The 19,440-nt window shown below is 49.2% G+C and overlaps 1 protein-coding gene across 1 annotated transcript in view; it reads right to left on the bottom strand.

Annotated features, from left to right (window-relative positions):
* LOC129833222 (meiosis inhibitor protein 1-like) overlaps window positions 1–18,460 on the bottom strand; it is a 34,308-nt gene extending 15,848 nt beyond the window's left edge. Inside the window, exons 1-20 of the mRNA XM_055897638.1 lie at window positions 18,309–18,460; window positions 17,981–18,104; window positions 17,803–17,853; window positions 17,305–17,378; window positions 16,344–16,449; window positions 10,976–11,179; window positions 10,671–10,840; window positions 10,388–10,502; window positions 10,187–10,303; window positions 9,987–10,086; window positions 8,617–8,751; window positions 8,431–8,539; window positions 8,226–8,317; window positions 7,987–8,134; window positions 7,742–7,853; window positions 7,533–7,593; window positions 6,958–7,055; window positions 6,032–6,209; window positions 5,142–5,292; window positions 95–382 (exon numbers count right to left, since the gene is read on the bottom strand). Coding sequence (XP_055753613.1) covers window positions 95–382; window positions 5,142–5,292; window positions 6,032–6,209; window positions 6,958–7,055; window positions 7,533–7,593; window positions 7,742–7,853; window positions 7,987–8,134; window positions 8,226–8,317; window positions 8,431–8,539; window positions 8,617–8,751; window positions 9,987–10,086; window positions 10,187–10,303; window positions 10,388–10,502; window positions 10,671–10,840; window positions 10,976–11,179; window positions 16,344–16,449; window positions 17,305–17,378; window positions 17,803–17,853; window positions 17,981–18,104; window positions 18,309–18,458 — 2,583 coding nt within the window. The 5' untranslated portion in view covers window positions 18,459–18,460. The remainder of the gene's footprint in view (window positions 1–94; window positions 383–5,141; window positions 5,293–6,031; window positions 6,210–6,957; window positions 7,056–7,532; window positions 7,594–7,741; window positions 7,854–7,986; window positions 8,135–8,225; window positions 8,318–8,430; window positions 8,540–8,616; window positions 8,752–9,986; window positions 10,087–10,186; window positions 10,304–10,387; window positions 10,503–10,670; window positions 10,841–10,975; window positions 11,180–16,343; window positions 16,450–17,304; window positions 17,379–17,802; window positions 17,854–17,980; window positions 18,105–18,308) is intronic.
* Between the last annotated feature and the right edge of the window lie 980 nt (window positions 18,461–19,440).

Here is a 19,440-nt window from a genome sequence, read left to right as displayed (position 1 = left end):
CAGAGAGGCAGGGGTTCATGCAGAGAGCTGGGGTTGGCAAAGAAACAGGCTTGTGCCCAGCCTCTGTACAGTACACGGGGTCTCCCTCCCTCACCAGCAAGTTCAGTATGACAGTGGGGCTCTTCTCCAACAGAGTCAGCAGGGCTGTGTTGTCTGGATCCTGGTTCTGCTCTGACGGGCCCTCTGTCTTCTTACTGTTTGTGTCTGACTGCGGTGTGGCCTGAGAACGGTGGGACAACCACAGCTCCAGGACCCGGGGCCCAAAGTGCTCGGCCAGCTCTGGGTAGCGGAAGAGGAAGTGTAGGAGTGGAGGGTGGTGGGTGTAGAGGGAGGCGAAACTGGGGCTGGAGGACAGGGCCTTTCTGATGCAGTTTAGAGGAGCCTGGACAAGAGGGGGAGGGGGGGGGGGGGGGCAGAGGACTAAAGAATGAGAAGGAAGTCTTACAGGTGCACAACTCTGATGCTTAAGGTCATTTGTTGTGACTTGACTAACAAGAAACAGAGGAGTTATGGCTTTGTACATTCATCAACCACTTCATTTACCAATAAAGTGTTGAGGAATAATGGAGACATGCAGAGCCATGTCATTAATTCCCTCGTGAGTTCCAAATGTCTCTAACCGTCGCCCCGCGTGAGTTTTCTCATGCGTGTGATGTCAGAATGCTCTCAATGTTCCATGCAACAGGACAGTTACCCACGCTGCCCTCAAACCAAGGTACGCTGCCTCCTAATTATATATAGGCTATGTTTCAACTTGTCAATTTCAAATTACTTTTGAACAAGTTTTATTTTCTAACAGTTTGAATTGAGGTGTGTTCTGCCTCCTCGTTAATTTGCATAATATCTAGCCCATTTCTGTAACGGCAGTCTATTTCTTCCTCCTCCTCGGACGAGGAGAGGCGAGAAGGATCGGAGGACCAATGTGCAGAGTGGTAAGTTTCCATGATTTTAATATCCACGAAAACAAGATACAATACAAAATAACAAACGAACTAACCGTAACAGTCCCGTGTGGCACAAACACTGACACAGGAAACAAACACCCACAAACTAAACGTGAAACCCAGGCTGCCTAAGTATGATTCTCAATCAGGTACAACGATTGACAGCTGCCTCTGATTGAGAATCATACCAGGCCGAACACAAAACCCCAACATAGAAAAACACACATAGACAACCCACCCCAACTCACGCCCTGACCATACTAAATAAATACAAAACAAGGGAAATAAGGTCAGGAACGTGACAGAACCCCCCCCCTCAAGGTGCGGACGCACCACCTAAAACTCTAGGGGAGGGTCTTGGTGGGCGTCTGTCCGCGGTGGCGGCTCTGGCGCGGGACGTGGACCCCACTTCACCATTGTTTTTGTCCACTTCTTTAACCTCCCCCGTGGCCTCTTATGAGCGGCGATCCTCGCCGCCGACCTTGGCCTGGGGACCCTAGCCATGGGTCCCGAATGAACAGGATACTCCGGCAGCGCCGGAGTAAAAGGCAATTCCGGCATTGCCGGCTTGACAGGCAGCTCTGGCAGCTCCCAGCTGACTGACGGCTCCGGCAGGTCCTGACTGACTGACTGACAGCTCTGGCAGGTCCTGGCTGACTGGCGGCTCTGGCAGGTCCTGGCTGACTGGCGACTCTGGCAGGTCCTGGCTGACTGGCGACTCTGGCAGGTCCTGGCTGACTGGCGACTCTGGCAGGTCCTGGCTGACTGGCTCTGGCAGCTCCTGGCTGGCTGGCGGCTCTGGCAGCTCCTGACTGACGGACGGCTCTAGCGGCTCCTGACTGACGGATGGCTCTAATGGCTCGGGACAGACGGGCGGCTCTGACTGCTCGGGACAGACGGGCGGCTCTGACGGCTCGGGACAGACTGGCGGCTCAGATGACGCTGGGCAGGCAGGCAGCTCAGACGGCGCTGGGCAGGCAGGCAGCTCAGACGGCGCTGGGCAGGCAGGCAGCTCAGACGGCGCTGGGCAGGCAGGCAGCTCAGACGGCGCTGGGCAGGCAGGCAGCTCAGATGGCGCTGGGCAGGCAGGCAGCTCAGACGGTGCTGGGCAGGCAGGCAGCTCAGACGGCGCTGGGCAGGCAGGCAGCTTCCCAGCATTACGCACTCCTGCCACCATCATTACGGCCACCAAATCATAGAAACACAAAATCATAGAAAACAATACATAGAATGCCCACCCCAAATCACACCCTGACCAAACCAAATGGAGACATAAAAAGGCTCTCTAAGGTCAGGGCGAGACACTGGTTGTCACGTAGGCGTCTGTCAGACCAAAGATGTTATAACAAGGGATAGTTCACTCAAATGAATTATGGTGCTTTCAAGACAACAGTAAAATCACGACGTCAATGATCTTCAGGTCGGAAAGTCGGGGCTCTAGAAAGAGGCCAGAGTTCCCAAGTTGGAATTCCGAGTTGGATGACCGTTCAAAACAATTTTCCCAGTCAGAGCTTGTTTTTCCCAGAGTTTTCAGTTGTCTTGAACACACGGAAGTCGGAGATTTCCCAGTTCCCAGTCGTTTTGAATGCGGCATCAGATTATAACTTTGGTACCTCAGGGTTGCCAGCTCAGACCCCCCTTTCCAGTGGTTTTATTTTTATTTAGTATAAACTTCCCCCCTGGCGCTCAAGGGTGCTGAGCTTCCCAGCATTACGCACTTCTGCCACCATCATTACGCACAACTGCTTCCCTCATCACGCGCATCAGCAATCATTTGGACTCACCTGGACTCAATCACCTGTTATTTCCTTCCCTATATCTGTCTGTCCTCCAGCCCGGTTCCCCGCTTCCGCATTAAAGTTCGTATGTTGTTTTGTTACCCGTGTGCTGACGCTGTTTCTGTCTTGTTCCCTGTCTGTTCTTCATTAAATGTTTGACTCTCTGTACCTGCTTCTCAACTCCAGCTTTGGTCCTTACAGAATACGGAAGCCATCAAACAAAGCGTCGGGGTGTGCTGTTGTTTCGGTTGGTGGTGACGTAAAGTCCGGGGGCCACTGCCGATGGAACCGGGGGTGCCTAAGCCAGCTCGTCGGGCTACCACGCCCTAGCTGGCTCAAGAGGTTTCCTTGCCCCTGTTGGCTCGGCAGGCGCTCATCCCACGTCAGGCCTCAGCCAGATCACCAGGCGTCTACGCTCTAGCTGGCTCATCAGGCTCCCATGTTCCGGCGGGATCAGCAGGCTTTCACGCCTCAGCCGGATCGTCAGGCTCCTATGCACCAGCTGGCTCGCCAGGCTCCCACACCTCTACCGATTCGTCAAGGTTTTTACATCCAGCCAGCTTGTACAGCGCCCGTGCCTCGGCCGGCCCATGAGGCTCACCCAGGTGGGACGCCGGGTACTGTCACGCCTGCTCCCGCTCTTCCCCCCTGGTGCTCGAGGGCGCCGGGCTTCCCAGCATTACGCACTCCTGCCACCATCATTACGGCCACCTGCTTCCCTTGTCACGCGCATCAGTGATCATTTGGACTCACCTAGACTCAATCACCTGTTATTTCCTTCCCTATATGTGTCTGTCCTCTAACCCGGTTCCCCGTGTGCAGAAGCTGTTACTCTCTTGTCTGTTACTCATTAAAATGTTTGACTCCCTCTACCTGCTTCTCGACTCCAGCGTCGGTCCTTACACATGGTAATATTTCCTGCATCATATCCCCCACGATACTTTCCCCCCATTTCTACCCCCATGGACTTGAAAACCCCCCATAAATGAAATTAACCCCCCCACAAACCCTCTAAAATGTTTTCATCCCTATTTAGCTTTCGCGCTACAGTTAGGCTAGGCAGTAGCTAGCAGTCAAAAACAGTAAATGGCTTGTCAAGTCATGTGCTCCGGTTCTTGTATATACTGTAACAAGAACCATGACAATTTGTAATATGCTGAAAAGTGGCTAAACTAAGTTCATATTTTTCAGGCAATGAGCTGTCACGATCGTCTTGCTGAGAAAGAGAGGACCAAGTCGTAGCGCGTGAAAAATACATCTTCTTTTAATGAAGGAAAAACAAACACTTACAAAATGAACAAAAAACAAACGATCGTGAAGCTAAACCTGAAATAAGTGCACACATGCAACATAGACATAGACAATTACCCACAAAACCCAAATGCCTATGGCTGCCTTAAATATGGCTCCCAATCAGAGACAATAAACCACAGCTGTCTCTAATTGAGAACCAATCTAGGCAGCCATAGACATACAAACACCTAGACAAGACACTGCCCCATTAAACATACAAACCCCTAGACCAACCAAAACACATACATCACCATGTCACACCCTGACCTAACTAAAATAATAATGCAAACAAAGATAACTAAGGCCAGGGTGTGACATGAGCGCAGCCATCTTTGACTTTGTTTATTTGCGTCTTGTAGTGAATGGCATTCTGGGATTAGGGAGTCAAACAGTCAAACATAAAAAAACATGGCTGCCATCATAAAGAATGTAGCTGCTGTTAGCTTAGTTGACATGCATTTCTTTTCTAAACAACATTACATTAGTCTCTCGTGCTCACCAGAGATGTGGTACATCAGCACAACCTGTCATTTAGACTGGTTTATGGAATGAGTTTGGCTGTGGATGTGTTTCGTGTGATGCTTGGAAGATGAAGTTTGCGTTCATCTTTTACAATAAAAGGTCAAATTGAGCAATAAAGTTTAAGACGTTTATTTTCCATCAGTACCATAAAATATTTAGATGCTGTTCAGACAACAATGGTGTTCAGACGCGTTTGTTGCGTCATACGTTCTGTTGCTACTGTTCCAATCACATATTTGAGATCGCACGCTGCAGGGTCCACTCATCAACGATCACAAATACGTGATCGTACGCGTCAAAGGGTTAAGGACTAGAGTCGTGTTAGCACTGTTGTGGACATAAAAGGGAAAACTCTCTCTCTTTCGGTATTTCAGCTTTCAAAAAGAAAGGTATATATAGTTGATGTAACTTCATAACCGAGTTCCAAGAATGAAGAGTGTTAGTTGGAGCCTTTCGCATCAAAGGGGAATTCTATTGTATTAACTACAACTTCACAACTTCAGTTAAATACTCCAAAGAATGAACAGCCCTTCTGCAATTTATTACATGTTGTTAGAGCACCAGCAGCCCACTATTATCATCGTATTGAAATGAGTTGACTTACCCAGTCCAGGTCGGGACTCTTGTCCTGTGTGACAGACAGCAGGTAGAGGGCAGACCTGAGCACACAGGGAGGCAGGGCCGAGTCTCCCTGCTCCTGCACCGAGCACAGCAGAGTCACCACACAGGAGAACACCGTGGAGTCAGGGAGCAGCCTGGTGCACACACACAACGATTGATGGTGCGGTGATAGGTACAGGAAGTGTATTGTATTGTACACACACACACACACACACACACACACTGAGTGTACAAAACATTATGAACACCTTCCTAATATTGGGTTACACCCTTTTTTCAGAACAGCCTTAATTAGTCGGGGCATGAATCATACAAGGTGTCGAAAGCATTCCACAGGGATGCTGGCACATGTTGACTCCAATGCTTCCTACAGTTGTGTCAAGTTGGCTGGATGTCCTTTGGGTGGTGGACTATCCTTGACAAACACGGGAAACTATTGAGTGTGAAAAACCCAGCAGCGTTGCAGTTCTTGACACATTCAAACCAGGGCGCCTGGCACCTATTACCATACCCCGTTCAAAGGCACTTAAATATTTTGTCTTGTCCCTTCACCCTCTGAATGGCACACATACACAATCCATGTCTCAAGGCTTAAAATCCTTCTTTAACCTGTCTCCTCCCCTTCATCTACACTGATTGAAGTGACATCAATAAGGGATCATAACTTTCACCTGGATTCACCTGGTCAGTCTATGTCATGGAAAGAGCAGGTCTTTCTAATGTTTTGTATGCTCAGTGTATAGACACACACTCACATACATAACCCTCCCATGCTATGTAAATCACTGGCCGCAGTAAACAGACATCTTTCAAAGCAATGGCGTGTCGTTAATAACCATACAACTGTGCCAGTGTCTACATGTCCCCAAGTACCTGTCTCCATGCTGCAGGGCCAGGTGCAGCAATGTGAGCAGACAGTACTGAGTGGCCCTGGGGCCGACAGGGTCACATTGGGGCCCTGGGGACTCACACAGCAGAGAGGGCCACTCACACACACGACAGCACAGAGAGGGCAGGCTGGACCTCAACACAGCCTCTATCTCCTCACAGTCTGGGAAACAGAGAGAGAGAGAGCACGAGAGAGCACGAGAGAGAGCGAAAGAGAGAGAGAGAGCTCGAGAGAGAACGAAAGAGAGAGAGAGCAAAAGAGAGCGAAAGAGAGAGCGAAAGAGAGCGAGCGAGAGAGAGAGCGAAAGAGAGAGCGAGAGAGAGCGAGAGAGAGGGAAAGAGAGAGCGAGAGAGAGAGCGAGAGAGAGTGAGCGAGAGAGAACGAAAGAGAGAACGAAAGAGAGAGAGCAAAAGAGAGCGAAAGAGCGAGCGAAAGAGAGAGCGAGAGAGAGAGCGAAAGAGAGAGCGAGAGAGAGAGCAAAAGAGAGAGCGTGAGAGAGAACGAAAGAGAGAGAGCAAAAGAGAGCGAAAGAGCGGAAGAGAGAGCGAAAGAGAGCGAGCGAGAGAGCGAGCGAGAGAGCGAGAGAGAGCGAGGGCGAGAGAGAACGAAAGAGAGAGCGAAAGAGAGAGAGAGCGAGAGAGAGCGAGGGCGAGAGTGAAAGAGAGAGAGCGAGAGAGCATGAGAGAGCGAGAGAGAGAGAGAGAGAGAACACACTGACACTATCTCTCAGTAGACCTGTTCATTATTGAATTGCATCACAGTCACAAACAGGACATCCACACCACACGTTACCTTGTATAATAGAGTCCAAAGGCCTTCTCCACAGACTTTAAGTGCTACAAAGTGCTTTACTGTGACATGAAACCTTAATGCTACAGTGTTTGTTGTGGCTAATGTGTTGTGTCAGTACCTTGTGGGAGGATGCTGGCTGCAGGTTCTGGTTGGGACAGAAGAGACACACTGAGCCTCTGCAGAAAACCACAGCAGGCTGCATTCAGAGCTGGGTTTCTACAGTGAGATGAGGAAGAGAGAGAGGGACAACTAAGAAAGGGAGATGTTATCTTCTATACAATATATCTAATAATGGTATCAAACCTACTCCTGTGTGCAGTAAATGTTCTGACTTAGCATTTCAATTGAGTTAAAAAAAATATCAAAATGCACTTTGGACTCAGTTTCATTACAGCTCATAGGGGAGAGTTAGAGTTAGTGAACCTCAAGCACAACCACATAGCCTGTGAGCTTCCTCTTCTTCTGCACACAGACAGACAAGACTGATCCACGGATGAGAGAAGAGCTTTCATGGCCAGACTGAAACAAAGTGACGTGAAAGATGCTTCTGTGTGTCACCTCTCACTTTCCTGGGCACTTTTACTGGGTCCACTCAATAACAAGTCCACACTATAACAGAGCCATTAGCAATTAGCTGTCTGGGGGGGGTGATAGTGGTCTGTGTGTGTGTGTGTTCTCAGGTTCTCCTGTTACCTGTTTCCTGCACAGAGGACAGCTTTGTGCTCCAGAGCCAGCCTGAAGAAACCAGAGGATGCTGGAAAGAAGAGAGGAAGAAGAATGCAGGAATTGGGGGATGAGTCGGAGGTATGGTGGGAGGACAGAGACATGGGTCATTTTACCTGGGGGTGAGGAAAACAATGATGGAAAGAAATGATCCCCTACCCCCGGACAACATGCCTCACCCAGTTTGGCAGCGAAGACGGGCATGAGGGAGGGTAGAAGGGAGAACTGGTACGACAGAATGGAGAAGAAGTGCTGGAGCACCTGGGCGCTGGGGGCGAGCTCACAATGCCTCTACACACACACACACACACACACACACACACACACACACACACACACACACACACACACACACACACACACACGTGTGTGAATGTGTATACACATGGTGCATGAATGTGTGTGTTCTGGGGGCGGGGCTCACTGTGACGGTGGGGATGCAAACAGTGTCACAGCCGTGTAGCAGACACAGACACAGGGACTCCAGCGGGTCCTGACCCTGAACCTGTTTGGATGGAGCTGTGAACACATTCTCCTTCAGGCCAGGCTCAGACGAACACTGCTCCACTAACCTGGAACACACAGACACACGTTAAACACACTGAAAATAGGAGGGGGCAAATGTTATCTGTGACTGCAACAGTTGCATTCTGCCTCACTGACCTGCAGGCGGCATGGACACAGACCAGGGCCTGGAGTAGAAACCCTCCCGCTCTCGAGGCCTGGCTGCTGGGCTCAGCTCCTCTGAGGCTCACCTGGAAGAGAGAGTAACAGGCACACAGTCAAGAAACCTTTCCAATGGTGATTCCTGAAGTGAAGTGGAGTTGTCCCCTTGCTGACACACAAAGGTGGACAGAGACTGACTCACTCGGCACCGCGAGGAGGCAGGTAAGGGCAGCTCAGTGCACCGAGCAAAAATGTCTTCCACCAGCTTCTCCAGCTCTTTGTACTGTACTGGGCTGGACTGGTGGTTCACCCTACAGAGACACACAGTACAGAGAGAAATCAACATGTATCTGAAGCTGTCTGTCTGTCTGTCTTTCTGTCTGTGTACCTGAGGAGGGCGGTGGCAGCGTGGGCAGCCTGTGTTGCCACCTGCAGACAGGGGGAGCAGACTCCAGAGAGCACTGCCTCTGCCACGGCCACAAACCCTGTAGCGCTGGGGAACAGACGCACCCCTGCAGGCTGCCTGGAGACAGACACACAGATAATAAACAGCTGTGACCTCTCTCTGTCACAACGCTCCACAGTGATGTTCTGATGTCAGGCACATGGCACCATTAGAGATGTGGTCAGGCAGGCTGTTGCCACAACAACAGCCCAGAGGAACCTGGAAAATCCTCCAAACAACCCACGGCTGTAGGCCGTCATTGTAAATAACTATTTGTTTTTAACTGACTTGCCTAGTTAAATAAAAATAAAAAATAAAATACGAGATGCTGTGAATGAGGTCAAATTACCCCTCTCTCTCACACCTTTCTCTCGTTCTTGTTCAGCACTGAGACCAGTCTTGTCACTTTCACTGAACATAAAGGACAACTTGCGATACATTCACAAAATGTCAAATAGACCAGCTGTTATGTATGAGGTAGACAGACCTGATGCCTCACTCTCTACTGTTATGTATGAGGTAGACAGACCTGATGCCTCACCTCTCTACTGTTATGTATGAGGTACAGACCTGATGCCTCACCTCTCTACTGTTATGTACGAGGTAGACAGACCTGATGCCTCACCTCTCTACTGTTATGCATGATGTAGACAGACCTGATGTCTCACCTCTCTACTGTTATGTATGAGGTAGACAGACCTGATGTCTCACCTCTCTACTGTTATGTATGAGGTAGACAGACCTGATGTCTCACCTCTCTACTGTTATGCATGATGTAGACAGACCTGATGCCTCACCTCTCTACTGTTATGTATGAGGTAGACAGACCTGATGTCTCACCTCTCTACTGTTATGTATGAGGTAGACAGACCTGATGTCTCATCTCTCTACTGTTATGCATGATGTAGACAGACCTGATGCCTCATCTCTCTACTGTTATGTATGAGGTAGACAGACCTGATGTCTCACCTCTCTACTGTTATGTATGAGGTAGACAGACCTGATGTCTCACCTCTCTACTGTTATGTATGAGGTAGACAGACCTGATGTCTCACCTCTCTACTGTTATGTATGAGGTAGACAGACCTGATGTCTCACCTCTCTACTGTTATGTATGAGGTAGACAGACCTGATGTCTCACCTCTCTACTGTTATGTATGAGGTAGACAGACCTGATGCCTCACCTCTCTACTGTTATGTATGAGGTAGACAGACCTGATGTCTCACCTCTCTACTGTTATGTATGAGGTAGACAGACCTGATGCCTCACCTCTCTACTGTTATGTATGAGGTAGACAGACCTGATGCCTCACCTCTCCAGTATCTCTGTGAGCAGCAGCAGGCCCTGTCGCTGCACCTCCACGTTAGTCAGCCTCAGGGCCTCCTTCAGACTGCGTACCAGAGACTCAATACCTGACACACACACACAAACACACACACACTGTGACTTTTACGTCTTGCTCAGAAATTCTATGATTCCATACTGTGAGTGTGTGTGTCCTCTTTCTCTCACCGTAGACAGAGTGACACTGAGAGAAGAAGAGCGGGTCCTCAGTGAGCAGCAGCAGACAGTTGTAGACGGACCACAGCAGCACCTCACTGCCACTGTTCAGACGCTCAAACAGAAACTCTGGGAGAGAGAGAATGCTGAGACACAGGAGAGAAAGATACACTAACAGACTGGCGTCTCAGACATTCAAACAAGTTCTCTCACCAGGTACGTCTGCCTGGATGAAGGAAGCACAGTACTGGCTGGGGGAGTGGACCAGGATAGCAGCCATACACTGAGCACTGGCCACCTGCAATGTCTCATCCCCACACAGCAACAGCTACAACACACACACACACACATACACACACACACATTAGTTGTCATGACAATGTCTTCAAACACTGCCGTTTTATAGACACGCAATGTAATCACTCAAAGATAGCAGCAGTAGAAACAGTAGAAGCTATCACATTTGAACAAAAAATGGTGGTAGATTGGTGAAAACCTTTTTGAGTATGAGTGGCAGTGGGCAGCGCTCCAGGGAGAGCTGGGTGCTGGACTGGGCCTCTTGGTCCTGGTCCAGGCTCTGATCCAGATCAGACCGGATCTGCTCACAGGGGCTGTTCATCAGCACAGACACCACCTCACCCAGCTTCAGCAGCTGCTTCAGGAAGCCTGACGCACAAACAGAAAACACACTTCCATATTCAGTGATTCATACTAAGTGTTAGGTTCCATGCACATATCGTATGATTCTACCGCTAATTATATGGTAATAAGCACCGCCCTCCTACATATGATGGTTCTCACCCAGGCAGTTGATGGTGAGCTGAGAGGAGCAGGCGTGGGCCAGGGTCTGCATCAGCAGCACACACACCCTGTCTCTGAGGGCGGAGGGCAGGGACTGGGCCGCTCCCCCCGCCCCCCACACCCTCTGCCACACGTAGAAGACTGAGGCTTTCACACCCTCGTCTGGGTAGAGCAGCGTGGAGCACAACCGCTCCAACAGGGGCACTGGAGCGAGAGAGAGAGGGAGCGAGGAGGGGAGAGAGGAAGAGAATGAAAAAAGGGAGGTGGGGGAGAGTGTGTGTCTAAGGCAGAGACAGACAGAACATAAAGGCGATGGCCGATGGGTGAGAAAACAAACAGTGAACAAAGCAGGAACTAAACCCCAGCTAGACTCTTGGCTGAGAGTAGCGGTGAACAGACCGTTGTGTGTATACAGCATGGCAGGCTGATACTACACACCAGACTCAGTCAGACACCCTGTTGAATTGAGTTTGTTTAACTTTGACGCAGCCAGCTTGAGCTGCTCACACAAGCCAGCCAGCCTGAGAGTTAGCGGCCGGTCAGACTCCAGAGGCAGCCAGCCAGGAGAGACTCCCGGCTCCAACCAGGTCTGGTTACACCACAATACAAACGGGAGGAGAGAATGGAGGGAGAAAACACGTCTGCCTGTGCATTTCAACACTATGCAAAGTAATGTAAAGGAAATTAATGACATCAATTCGACAGATGATTGAAAACAAGCGGGGGCTACTATTTGTGAGTTGAGTTCTCTGTACTGAATGGTTTCTCCCCCTACTGTACTCTCTCTCTCCTTCTCTATTCAGGGCCTCAGTGCCCGTGTATCAGGTGGTTAGTCTAGTTTATATTTTCTATGTGGGGTTCTAGGTTATTTTTTCTATGTTGGGGTTTTGGTATGATTCCCAATTAGAGGCAGCTGGCTATCGTTGTCTCTAATTGGGGATCATACTTAAGTAGCATTTTTTCCACCTGTGGGTTATGGGATATTGTTTATATTTTGAGTTAGTGTTGAAGTCACGGTTCGTTGTTTGTTAGTTTATTGTTTAGTCTTTGCTAAGGTTTCACTTCTTTAATAAATTATGTGGAACTCAACGTGCCTTGGTCCAACATTCCTTATAACGAACGTGACAGAATATCCCATCAAAACAGGACCAAGCAGCGTGCCCAGGAGGAGAAGACATTCTGGACTTGGGAGAAAATTATGGCTGGAGACGAAAGCCTTCCGTGGAAGCAGACGCAAGCGGTGAGGGAAGGACAGCGACGACGCCAGGGTTCGAGGCCACGACGCAAGCCCAAAAGACAGCCCAACATTTTTTGGGGGTGGGCACACGGGGTGGTCGGCGACGCTGAGGGGTGAGTCAGAGACCGAGGAGGAATATTGGGACAGATTGAGCGAGGAGTGGGCGGGTAAAGATGAGGAGAGTGATGAGATAGAACTGTTGGTTTGGCTGGAGAGGCAAGACAGTCGCCCTGAGGAGCGTGTTAGCCGTCCGATGCCACCTGTGCCAGCTCTCCGCTCTCGCTTTGAGGAGAGTGTCATCGTTCTGGTACAATGTGTGCCGGTTCTACGCGCCGTGTCTCCAGTGTGCCTCCACAGCCGGTACGTCCTGTGCCAGCTCCCCGCACTTGCCGTGCGAAGGTTGTCATCTGTCCAGGACACGTTGTGCCAGCTTTACGCTCCAGATCTCCAGTGCACCTCCACGGTCCAGTAAGTCCTGTGCCGGTTCTACGCACCGTGTCTCCAGTGCGCCAGCCCAGTACGTGCTGTGCCAGCACCTCGCACTTGCCGGGCGAGGTGTGTCATCGAACCGGTACCATTGATGCCGGCTATACGCACCAGGTCTCCAGTACGTCTCCACAGCCCAGTACGTCCTGTGCCCGCTCCTCGCACTTTCCCTGAAGTGAGTGTTCCCAGTCCAGTACGTCCTGTGCCTCCTCCCCGCACTCGCCCTGAAGTGCGTGTCACTAGTCCGGTGCCACCTGTACCGGCCCCACGCATCAGGCCTCCAGTGCACCTCCCCAGTCCAGTACGTCCTGTGCCTGCTCCTCGCGCTCGCCCTGAAGTGCGTGTCACCAGCCCGGTACCACCAGTGCCGGCCCCACGCACCAAGCTTCCTGCGACGATCCCCAGTCCAGAGCTTCTGGCAACAGTTCCCAGTCCAGATCTTCTGGCAACAGTTCCAGGTCCAGAGCTTCCGGCGACAGTTCCCAGTCCAGACCTTCCGGCGACAGTTCCCAGTCCAGACCTTCCAGGCGACAGTTCCCAGTCCAGAGCTTCCGACGATGTTCCCAGTCCGGAGCTTCCGGCGGTGTTTCACAGTCCGGAACTTCCAACAACGGTCCACGGTCCGGAACCTCCTGAGACGGTCCACGGTCCGGAACCTCCTGAGACGGTCCACGGTCCGGAACCTCCTGAGACGGTCCACGGTCCGGAACCTCCTGAGACGGTCCACGGTCCGGAACCTCCTGAGACGGTCCACGGTCCGGAACCTCCTGAGACGGTCAACGGTCCGGAAACTCCTGAGACGGTCCACGGTCCGGAAACTCCTGACACGATCCACGGTCCGGAACCTCCTGAGACGGTCCACGGTCCGGAAACTCCTGAGATGGTCAACGGTCCGGAACTTCCTGAGACGGTCAACGGTCCGGAACATCCTGCGACGGTCAACGGTCCGGAACCTACAGCTCGATGGCAGGAGCCTTCCCCTGCACCGAAGAGCAGTCTGAGCACGGCGTCCAGTTCAGCTCCAAGGCCAGAGTCTTCTTCTGCATTGGTGTCCAGTCCAGGCACAGCGTCCAGTCCCGATCCATGGCGGGAGCCTTCCCCTGCGCCGAGGTCCAGTCCAGGCACAGTGTTCAGCCTGGATCCATGGCTGGATCTGCGGGATGAGCGGGTTCTTCGTCCCGCATCAGAGCCGCCCCCGATGCTGGCAGATCCGCGGGATGAGCAGATACTTCGCCCCGCACCAGAGCCGCCACCGACACTAGACACCCCCCTAACCCTCCCTTTTTGTTTCAGGTTTTGCGGTCAGAGTCCGCACCTTTGGTGGGGGGTACTGTCACGTCCTGACCATAGAAAGCCTTTATTTTCTATGGTAGAGTAGGTCAGGGCGTGACTAGGGGGGTTAGTCTAGTTTATATTTTCTATGTTGGGGTTTGGTATGATTCCCAATTAGAGTGGTACTCAACGAACTTGGTCCGACATTCATTATAACGAACGTGACAGAACGTTCATCTCTAGGAGACAGAACGTGTCTCCTTCCTGAGCGGTATGACGGCTGCGTGGTCCCATGGTGTTTATACTTGCGTACTATTGTTTATACAGATGAACGTGGTACCTTCAGGCGTTTGGAAATTGCTCCCAAGGATGAACCAGACTTGTGGAGGTCTACAATTTTTTTTCTGAGGTCTTGGCTGATTTCTTTTGATTTTCCCATGATGTCAAGCAAAGAGGCAATGAGTTTGAAGGTAGGCCTTGAAATACATACACAGGTACACCTCCAACTGACTCAAATGATGTCAATAAGCCTTTCAGAAGCTTCTAAAGACATGACATCATTTTCTGGAATTATCCAAGCTGTTTAAAGGCACAGTCAACTTAGTGTATGTAAACTTCTGACCCACTGGAATTGTGATACAGTGAATTATATGTGAAATAATCTGTCTGTAAACAATTGTTGGAAAAATGACTTGTCTCATGCACAAAGTAGATGTCCTAACCGACTTGCCAAAACTATAGTTTGTTAACAAGAAATTTGTGGAGTGGTTGAAAAATAAGCTTTAATGACTCCAACCTAAGTGTATGTAAACTTCTGACTTCAACTGTATGTAGCTGCTGCCCACTCTGCTACCTACGTAGCTGCTGCCCACTCTGCTACCTACGTAGCTGCTGCCCACTCTGCTACCTACGTAGCTGCTGCCCACTCTGCTACCTACGTAGCTGCTGCCCACTCTGCTACCTACGTAGCTGCTGCCCACTCTGCTACCTACGTAGCTGCTGCCCACTCTGCTACCTACGTAGCTGCTGCCCACTCTGCTACCTACGTAGCTGCTGCTCAGTGCTCCGCTCACTGCCGCTCCCCCCTCCTTGATTGGCTGCTGCTCAGTGCTCCGCGGCTGCTTCCCCCGCCCCCTTGATCTCCAATGAACGTTGTACACAAAAGACATGGTCGACATGTCACAACTATTGCATTCCATACCCCAGTAGGTTATTAAGCATAAGCGCAATTTCATTTTATTTTTTCAGGGTGGGAATTAGGCTACATACAGCTATTTACATGTTGCACAAAAAAATACATGATCAACATGTTTGTACAAACTTGGCGTCTGTTGTCACAGTATTGCAAACATAAGCATCCGGGGCACTGGGCGATGCAAAATGAACTCGCCCATTTTCAGACTCTGGTTATTGGTCGGGATACGAGCTCGGCCGCCTAGATCGTTTGGGTGCCCAGACGTTATAGGGCCTTGTGTGTAGTTAAAATGCAGATCGTTTTTTGCCCCAATGCAAAACTCATGTGGGGAGTTATACATGCAGCTATATAGGCAGCATATCAAATACAAGCCAGACACACACACGCAGTCCAATTAATGTTCCATTTTCATCATTATTGCAAACATTGGCTATAGTAGGAGGCAGACAGCTGGAGGCAGACAGCAGGAGGCAGACAGCAGGAGGCAGACAGCAGGAGGAAGACAGCAGGAGGCAGACAGGCAGTCAAAGTAGTAGTGTTGTTTTTCAGCAACTCTGGCTGGTGGCTTCGATATGGCAGCAACTATAAAGATTAGCCTACATCATCACACAAAATGCAGATTGCTCCAATGCGATGTGCGTCCTGCTGGTGCAACTGCGTGGTTTTTATTTCAGCTATTCAAAAACATGAGGCAGCGAGATCGGCTACATCATGTTTCATAGGGTGAGTACAGAGACAAACGTGAAGGGGGGTGGAGTGTGAGCAGCAGCTATGTAGAAAACATGTGTGTGTAAAATAACATGTGCAGATCCTGAGCTTTGAGTAAGAGGTTTCCAGAGGGCCGGTGCGGGCCGGTACAGGGGGCAAAAACTCAGTATTCGTAGCCACGGCCAAACTATAAAACCAGTACACGCAAACTCACAATAACACACAGCTCACCACCAAACAGGCTCAAACCTCTCAATAATATGCCAGCCCCACCTGACCTAAGTTAAGATACAAGTGACTAATGGACCAAGTACCTGGTCATTACACAGGTAATGGTGGTAAAAGAAATATGGCAGAGAACGCATTGAGGGTGAATGAAGGTAAACACTCAATAGGTAGCACAAAGGAGATGAAGAGTATTTTAATGAGAGCTTAGTGAGAGATGGTGGTGGTGTGGTACACTGTCTCACCATGGCTGGAGGCCAGGCTCTGTGGCAGGGATGGAACAGCATCTACCAGCTTCCCCAAGAAGGTGAAGGTGGGCAGGAAACCCCTCACACTGGACTGATCACACAGCTGGATATGGGACAGAGGAGGTTCTACAATTATTTTCACACACTTTTGTGTCTAAATTCATACCAACCAAATCAATCTATTCCTAGAATACAGTATGACTTCATTCCTGTCCGTCTGTCAATGACAGCTAGTCCACAACCCTTCCATTCCCACCAGTAACAAAGGTGCACCAACTTCTTTATTCCATTGTTTGAATCTAATCAAGTTTCTTCCTAGTAGTGTGAGAGGACTTGTCCACACCTCAGCCCACTGTTATCGTCCCCAGTCAACCCTACAGACAGGCCTACCACCTGCTGCTTACACTAGTTTCCACTGTATCCCAAGGTGACACAACAACACAGACTACAGAGCCAACATTTCAACTGTTTACCAAACAAGCTGGATTTACCCAACCAACACATCAACTGTGTGTGTGTGTGTGTGTGTGTGTGTGCGTGCGTGCGTGCGTGCGTGCGTGTGTGTGTGCGTGCGTCTGGTAGTATACCCAGTCATCTGCTGGTGTAAAGATCAAATCAAAATCAAATCAAATGTATTTATATAGCCCGTCTTACTTCAGCTGATATATAAAAGTGCAGTACAGAAACCCAGCCTAAAACCCCAAACAGCAAGCATTGCAGGTGTAGAAGCACGGAGTGTTGGACAGAGAGTGTTAGACTGAGAGAAACATGTTAATATTAACAGACAAAGCCAATAAAGTGATGACCAAAACAGTGGAAAATCCAAGTCTATCGACAACCTTAGTGTACAAACGATGGGTAGGCATGAGATTCTATCTGGCATTTATTCCTGTCTTTGTTTCTGAGTGAATTTGGAACAGAGAGACGGTGATAGACCTGTATGTGTGATATTACTAACTTGTGTGTGTATCTCATCCAGGATGTAGCGCACATACTGTTCACTCTGTAACTCCAAGAGCAGCTGAACCAGCACTGAACCAAGACACAGAGATAGAGGGAGAGAGAGAGAGGGGGGGGGGAGAGAGAGAGAGAAAGAGAGAGAGACTTGTCATAGCATTATTCATGGTGCTCAATTGACACGGTTTTGAAAACTTGCAAATTGTGCATTTCACACTTTACCCTGGCACAGTGATTTTGTTAGCGCTCCAACACAGTGGTCCTGTGGGGTTCCATAACCAGCAACACTCTAATTAACAATTCTGCTGAGGCACTCAACAACCCAGATCTCTCTTCAACCCAGACTATGAGAGCCAATGAACCTGGTCATGCTATAGAATGTGGTGACATGAGGTACAAGTTGAGACAATAGTACAAAGATATTATGATTTAGTCAGTAAAGAGTGAGCATTCTCAAGCGGCCGTGTGTATAATCAGGCCATTTAAGCTCTCCTCTTACCCTGTATGGCCTGCTCCAGAGTGGCTGGGTCCTCTACTGTGTGAAGCATCCCTGTACGGAAAACAGAGTCAAATAATGTTAGAGATAAAGCAAGGCTTTGTTTGATTGATTGATTGATTGATTGATTGTGTGTGTGTGTGTGTGTGTGTGTGTGTGTGTGTGTGTGTATCTTTCTTACCCAGTAAAGATGCTGTGAAATGCAGACAGACCCTGTGGTCCTGTAGTAGCAGCTCCTTCAAAGCCCCAGGACAGCTCTTCAGGACGCCACTGATCCCTGACAACGCCACAGACTTTCTCACAGACTATTGAAGGACAAGAGATGTCATTATAATAATAATACATTTTATTTGCGCCTTTCAAGATACCCTGGACACTCAGAGTAAAACAAATGATGGAACCACAGGGGTAGCCAAGTGCATATAAGGGTTGACGGCAGCTCATGTCATGTTGTAGCAGAAATACCAATATGTGGTCAATAAAACATTTTCAATATTTAGATATCATACCGCAACGTTGTTGCTTTCCATCATCTCAATGACACAAGCGACGCAAATCATCAAGCCGCCCTGGTCCGGGTGACCCATGCGAACACGAACAGACCATTTCGGATCGTGCCTGAAGTGAATCTTTTCATAAATCACGTCTACGCTCGTCATTTTACCCTAAAAATCAATGCAGACCAGAATGGTTTGTTTTATTGTGTAACTGATCATATTTCAATGTAGCTAAAGTAAATGTATTGTAACCTACCTTCTTTCCTTTCCTACCGCGGTTGCTAGCCAACTTTAGCTAACTTTAGCTTAGCTAGCTAGCTGACTGTCACCAGAGATAATTTGATAGTTTTATTCAAACTAACAGATAAAGGGACAAAATTAATAGGTTAACGTTGTCTTAAATAACAAACTGCCGAAAATTTATGTTATTACAAACAATGCGATCAAGTCTAGCCAAGTAGCTAGAGAAGTCAGAGATTGAACCTTCTCTAAAGAAAGTCATGTAGCTAACTAGCTACTGATGTTCGCGGCAAAACTGTCAATAGTGAATCATGTGACAGCAAGGCTCATTTCGGCCTCAACCAATGAAATCACTTCATTGATATTTGGACTGCCACAGAAATAGGTATCTTTATTTCAAGCCTAATTTCAACCTGCGATCAAAAACAAGTGCACTGCCTATGGCAGTCTTGAGGACAGGAATAAAATACGTATAAAATAATAAAATACGCACGTAACGCCCTAGACCAGAGCGAGTTAGTGATCTGACTCCTGTCAAGGTGTTAAGAGAGGGGGATTGGACCTACAACAAAATCGTAATCTCTCATTTGCTTTGATCTGAGTGCTCTGATCTGCACAGGCCAAGGTCTTAGAAGCTGGGGTCTGCATTTCTTCAGATGTTCATATCACCATTCATCTTCATACATAGGGGCCGTGGGCTGTTGCTCTGAATCATGTCACAGTGTGTGTCTCAGTCTGTGTGATGCTCAGCTTCCTGTCGAAATGACAGACAAGACTGTCGTTGCTTAGAGACACCATAGGTCTGTGACCACCAGCCAAAAAAGACTGCGTGACTAATGTGGAGGCAAAAATAAGAGACTTCAGAATGTAATACATGAATAGTTCTGTAGAACAGGTTCACAAT

Source organism: Salvelinus fontinalis, chromosome 34 (genome assembly GCF_029448725.1).
Source record: "Salvelinus fontinalis isolate EN_2023a chromosome 34, ASM2944872v1, whole genome shotgun sequence".
Classification (NCBI taxonomy): Eukaryota; Metazoa; Chordata; class Actinopteri; order Salmoniformes; family Salmonidae; genus Salvelinus; species Salvelinus fontinalis.
The sequence above is the reverse complement of the archived record's forward strand: the minus strand, read 5'-3'. Positions and strand labels throughout refer to the sequence as shown.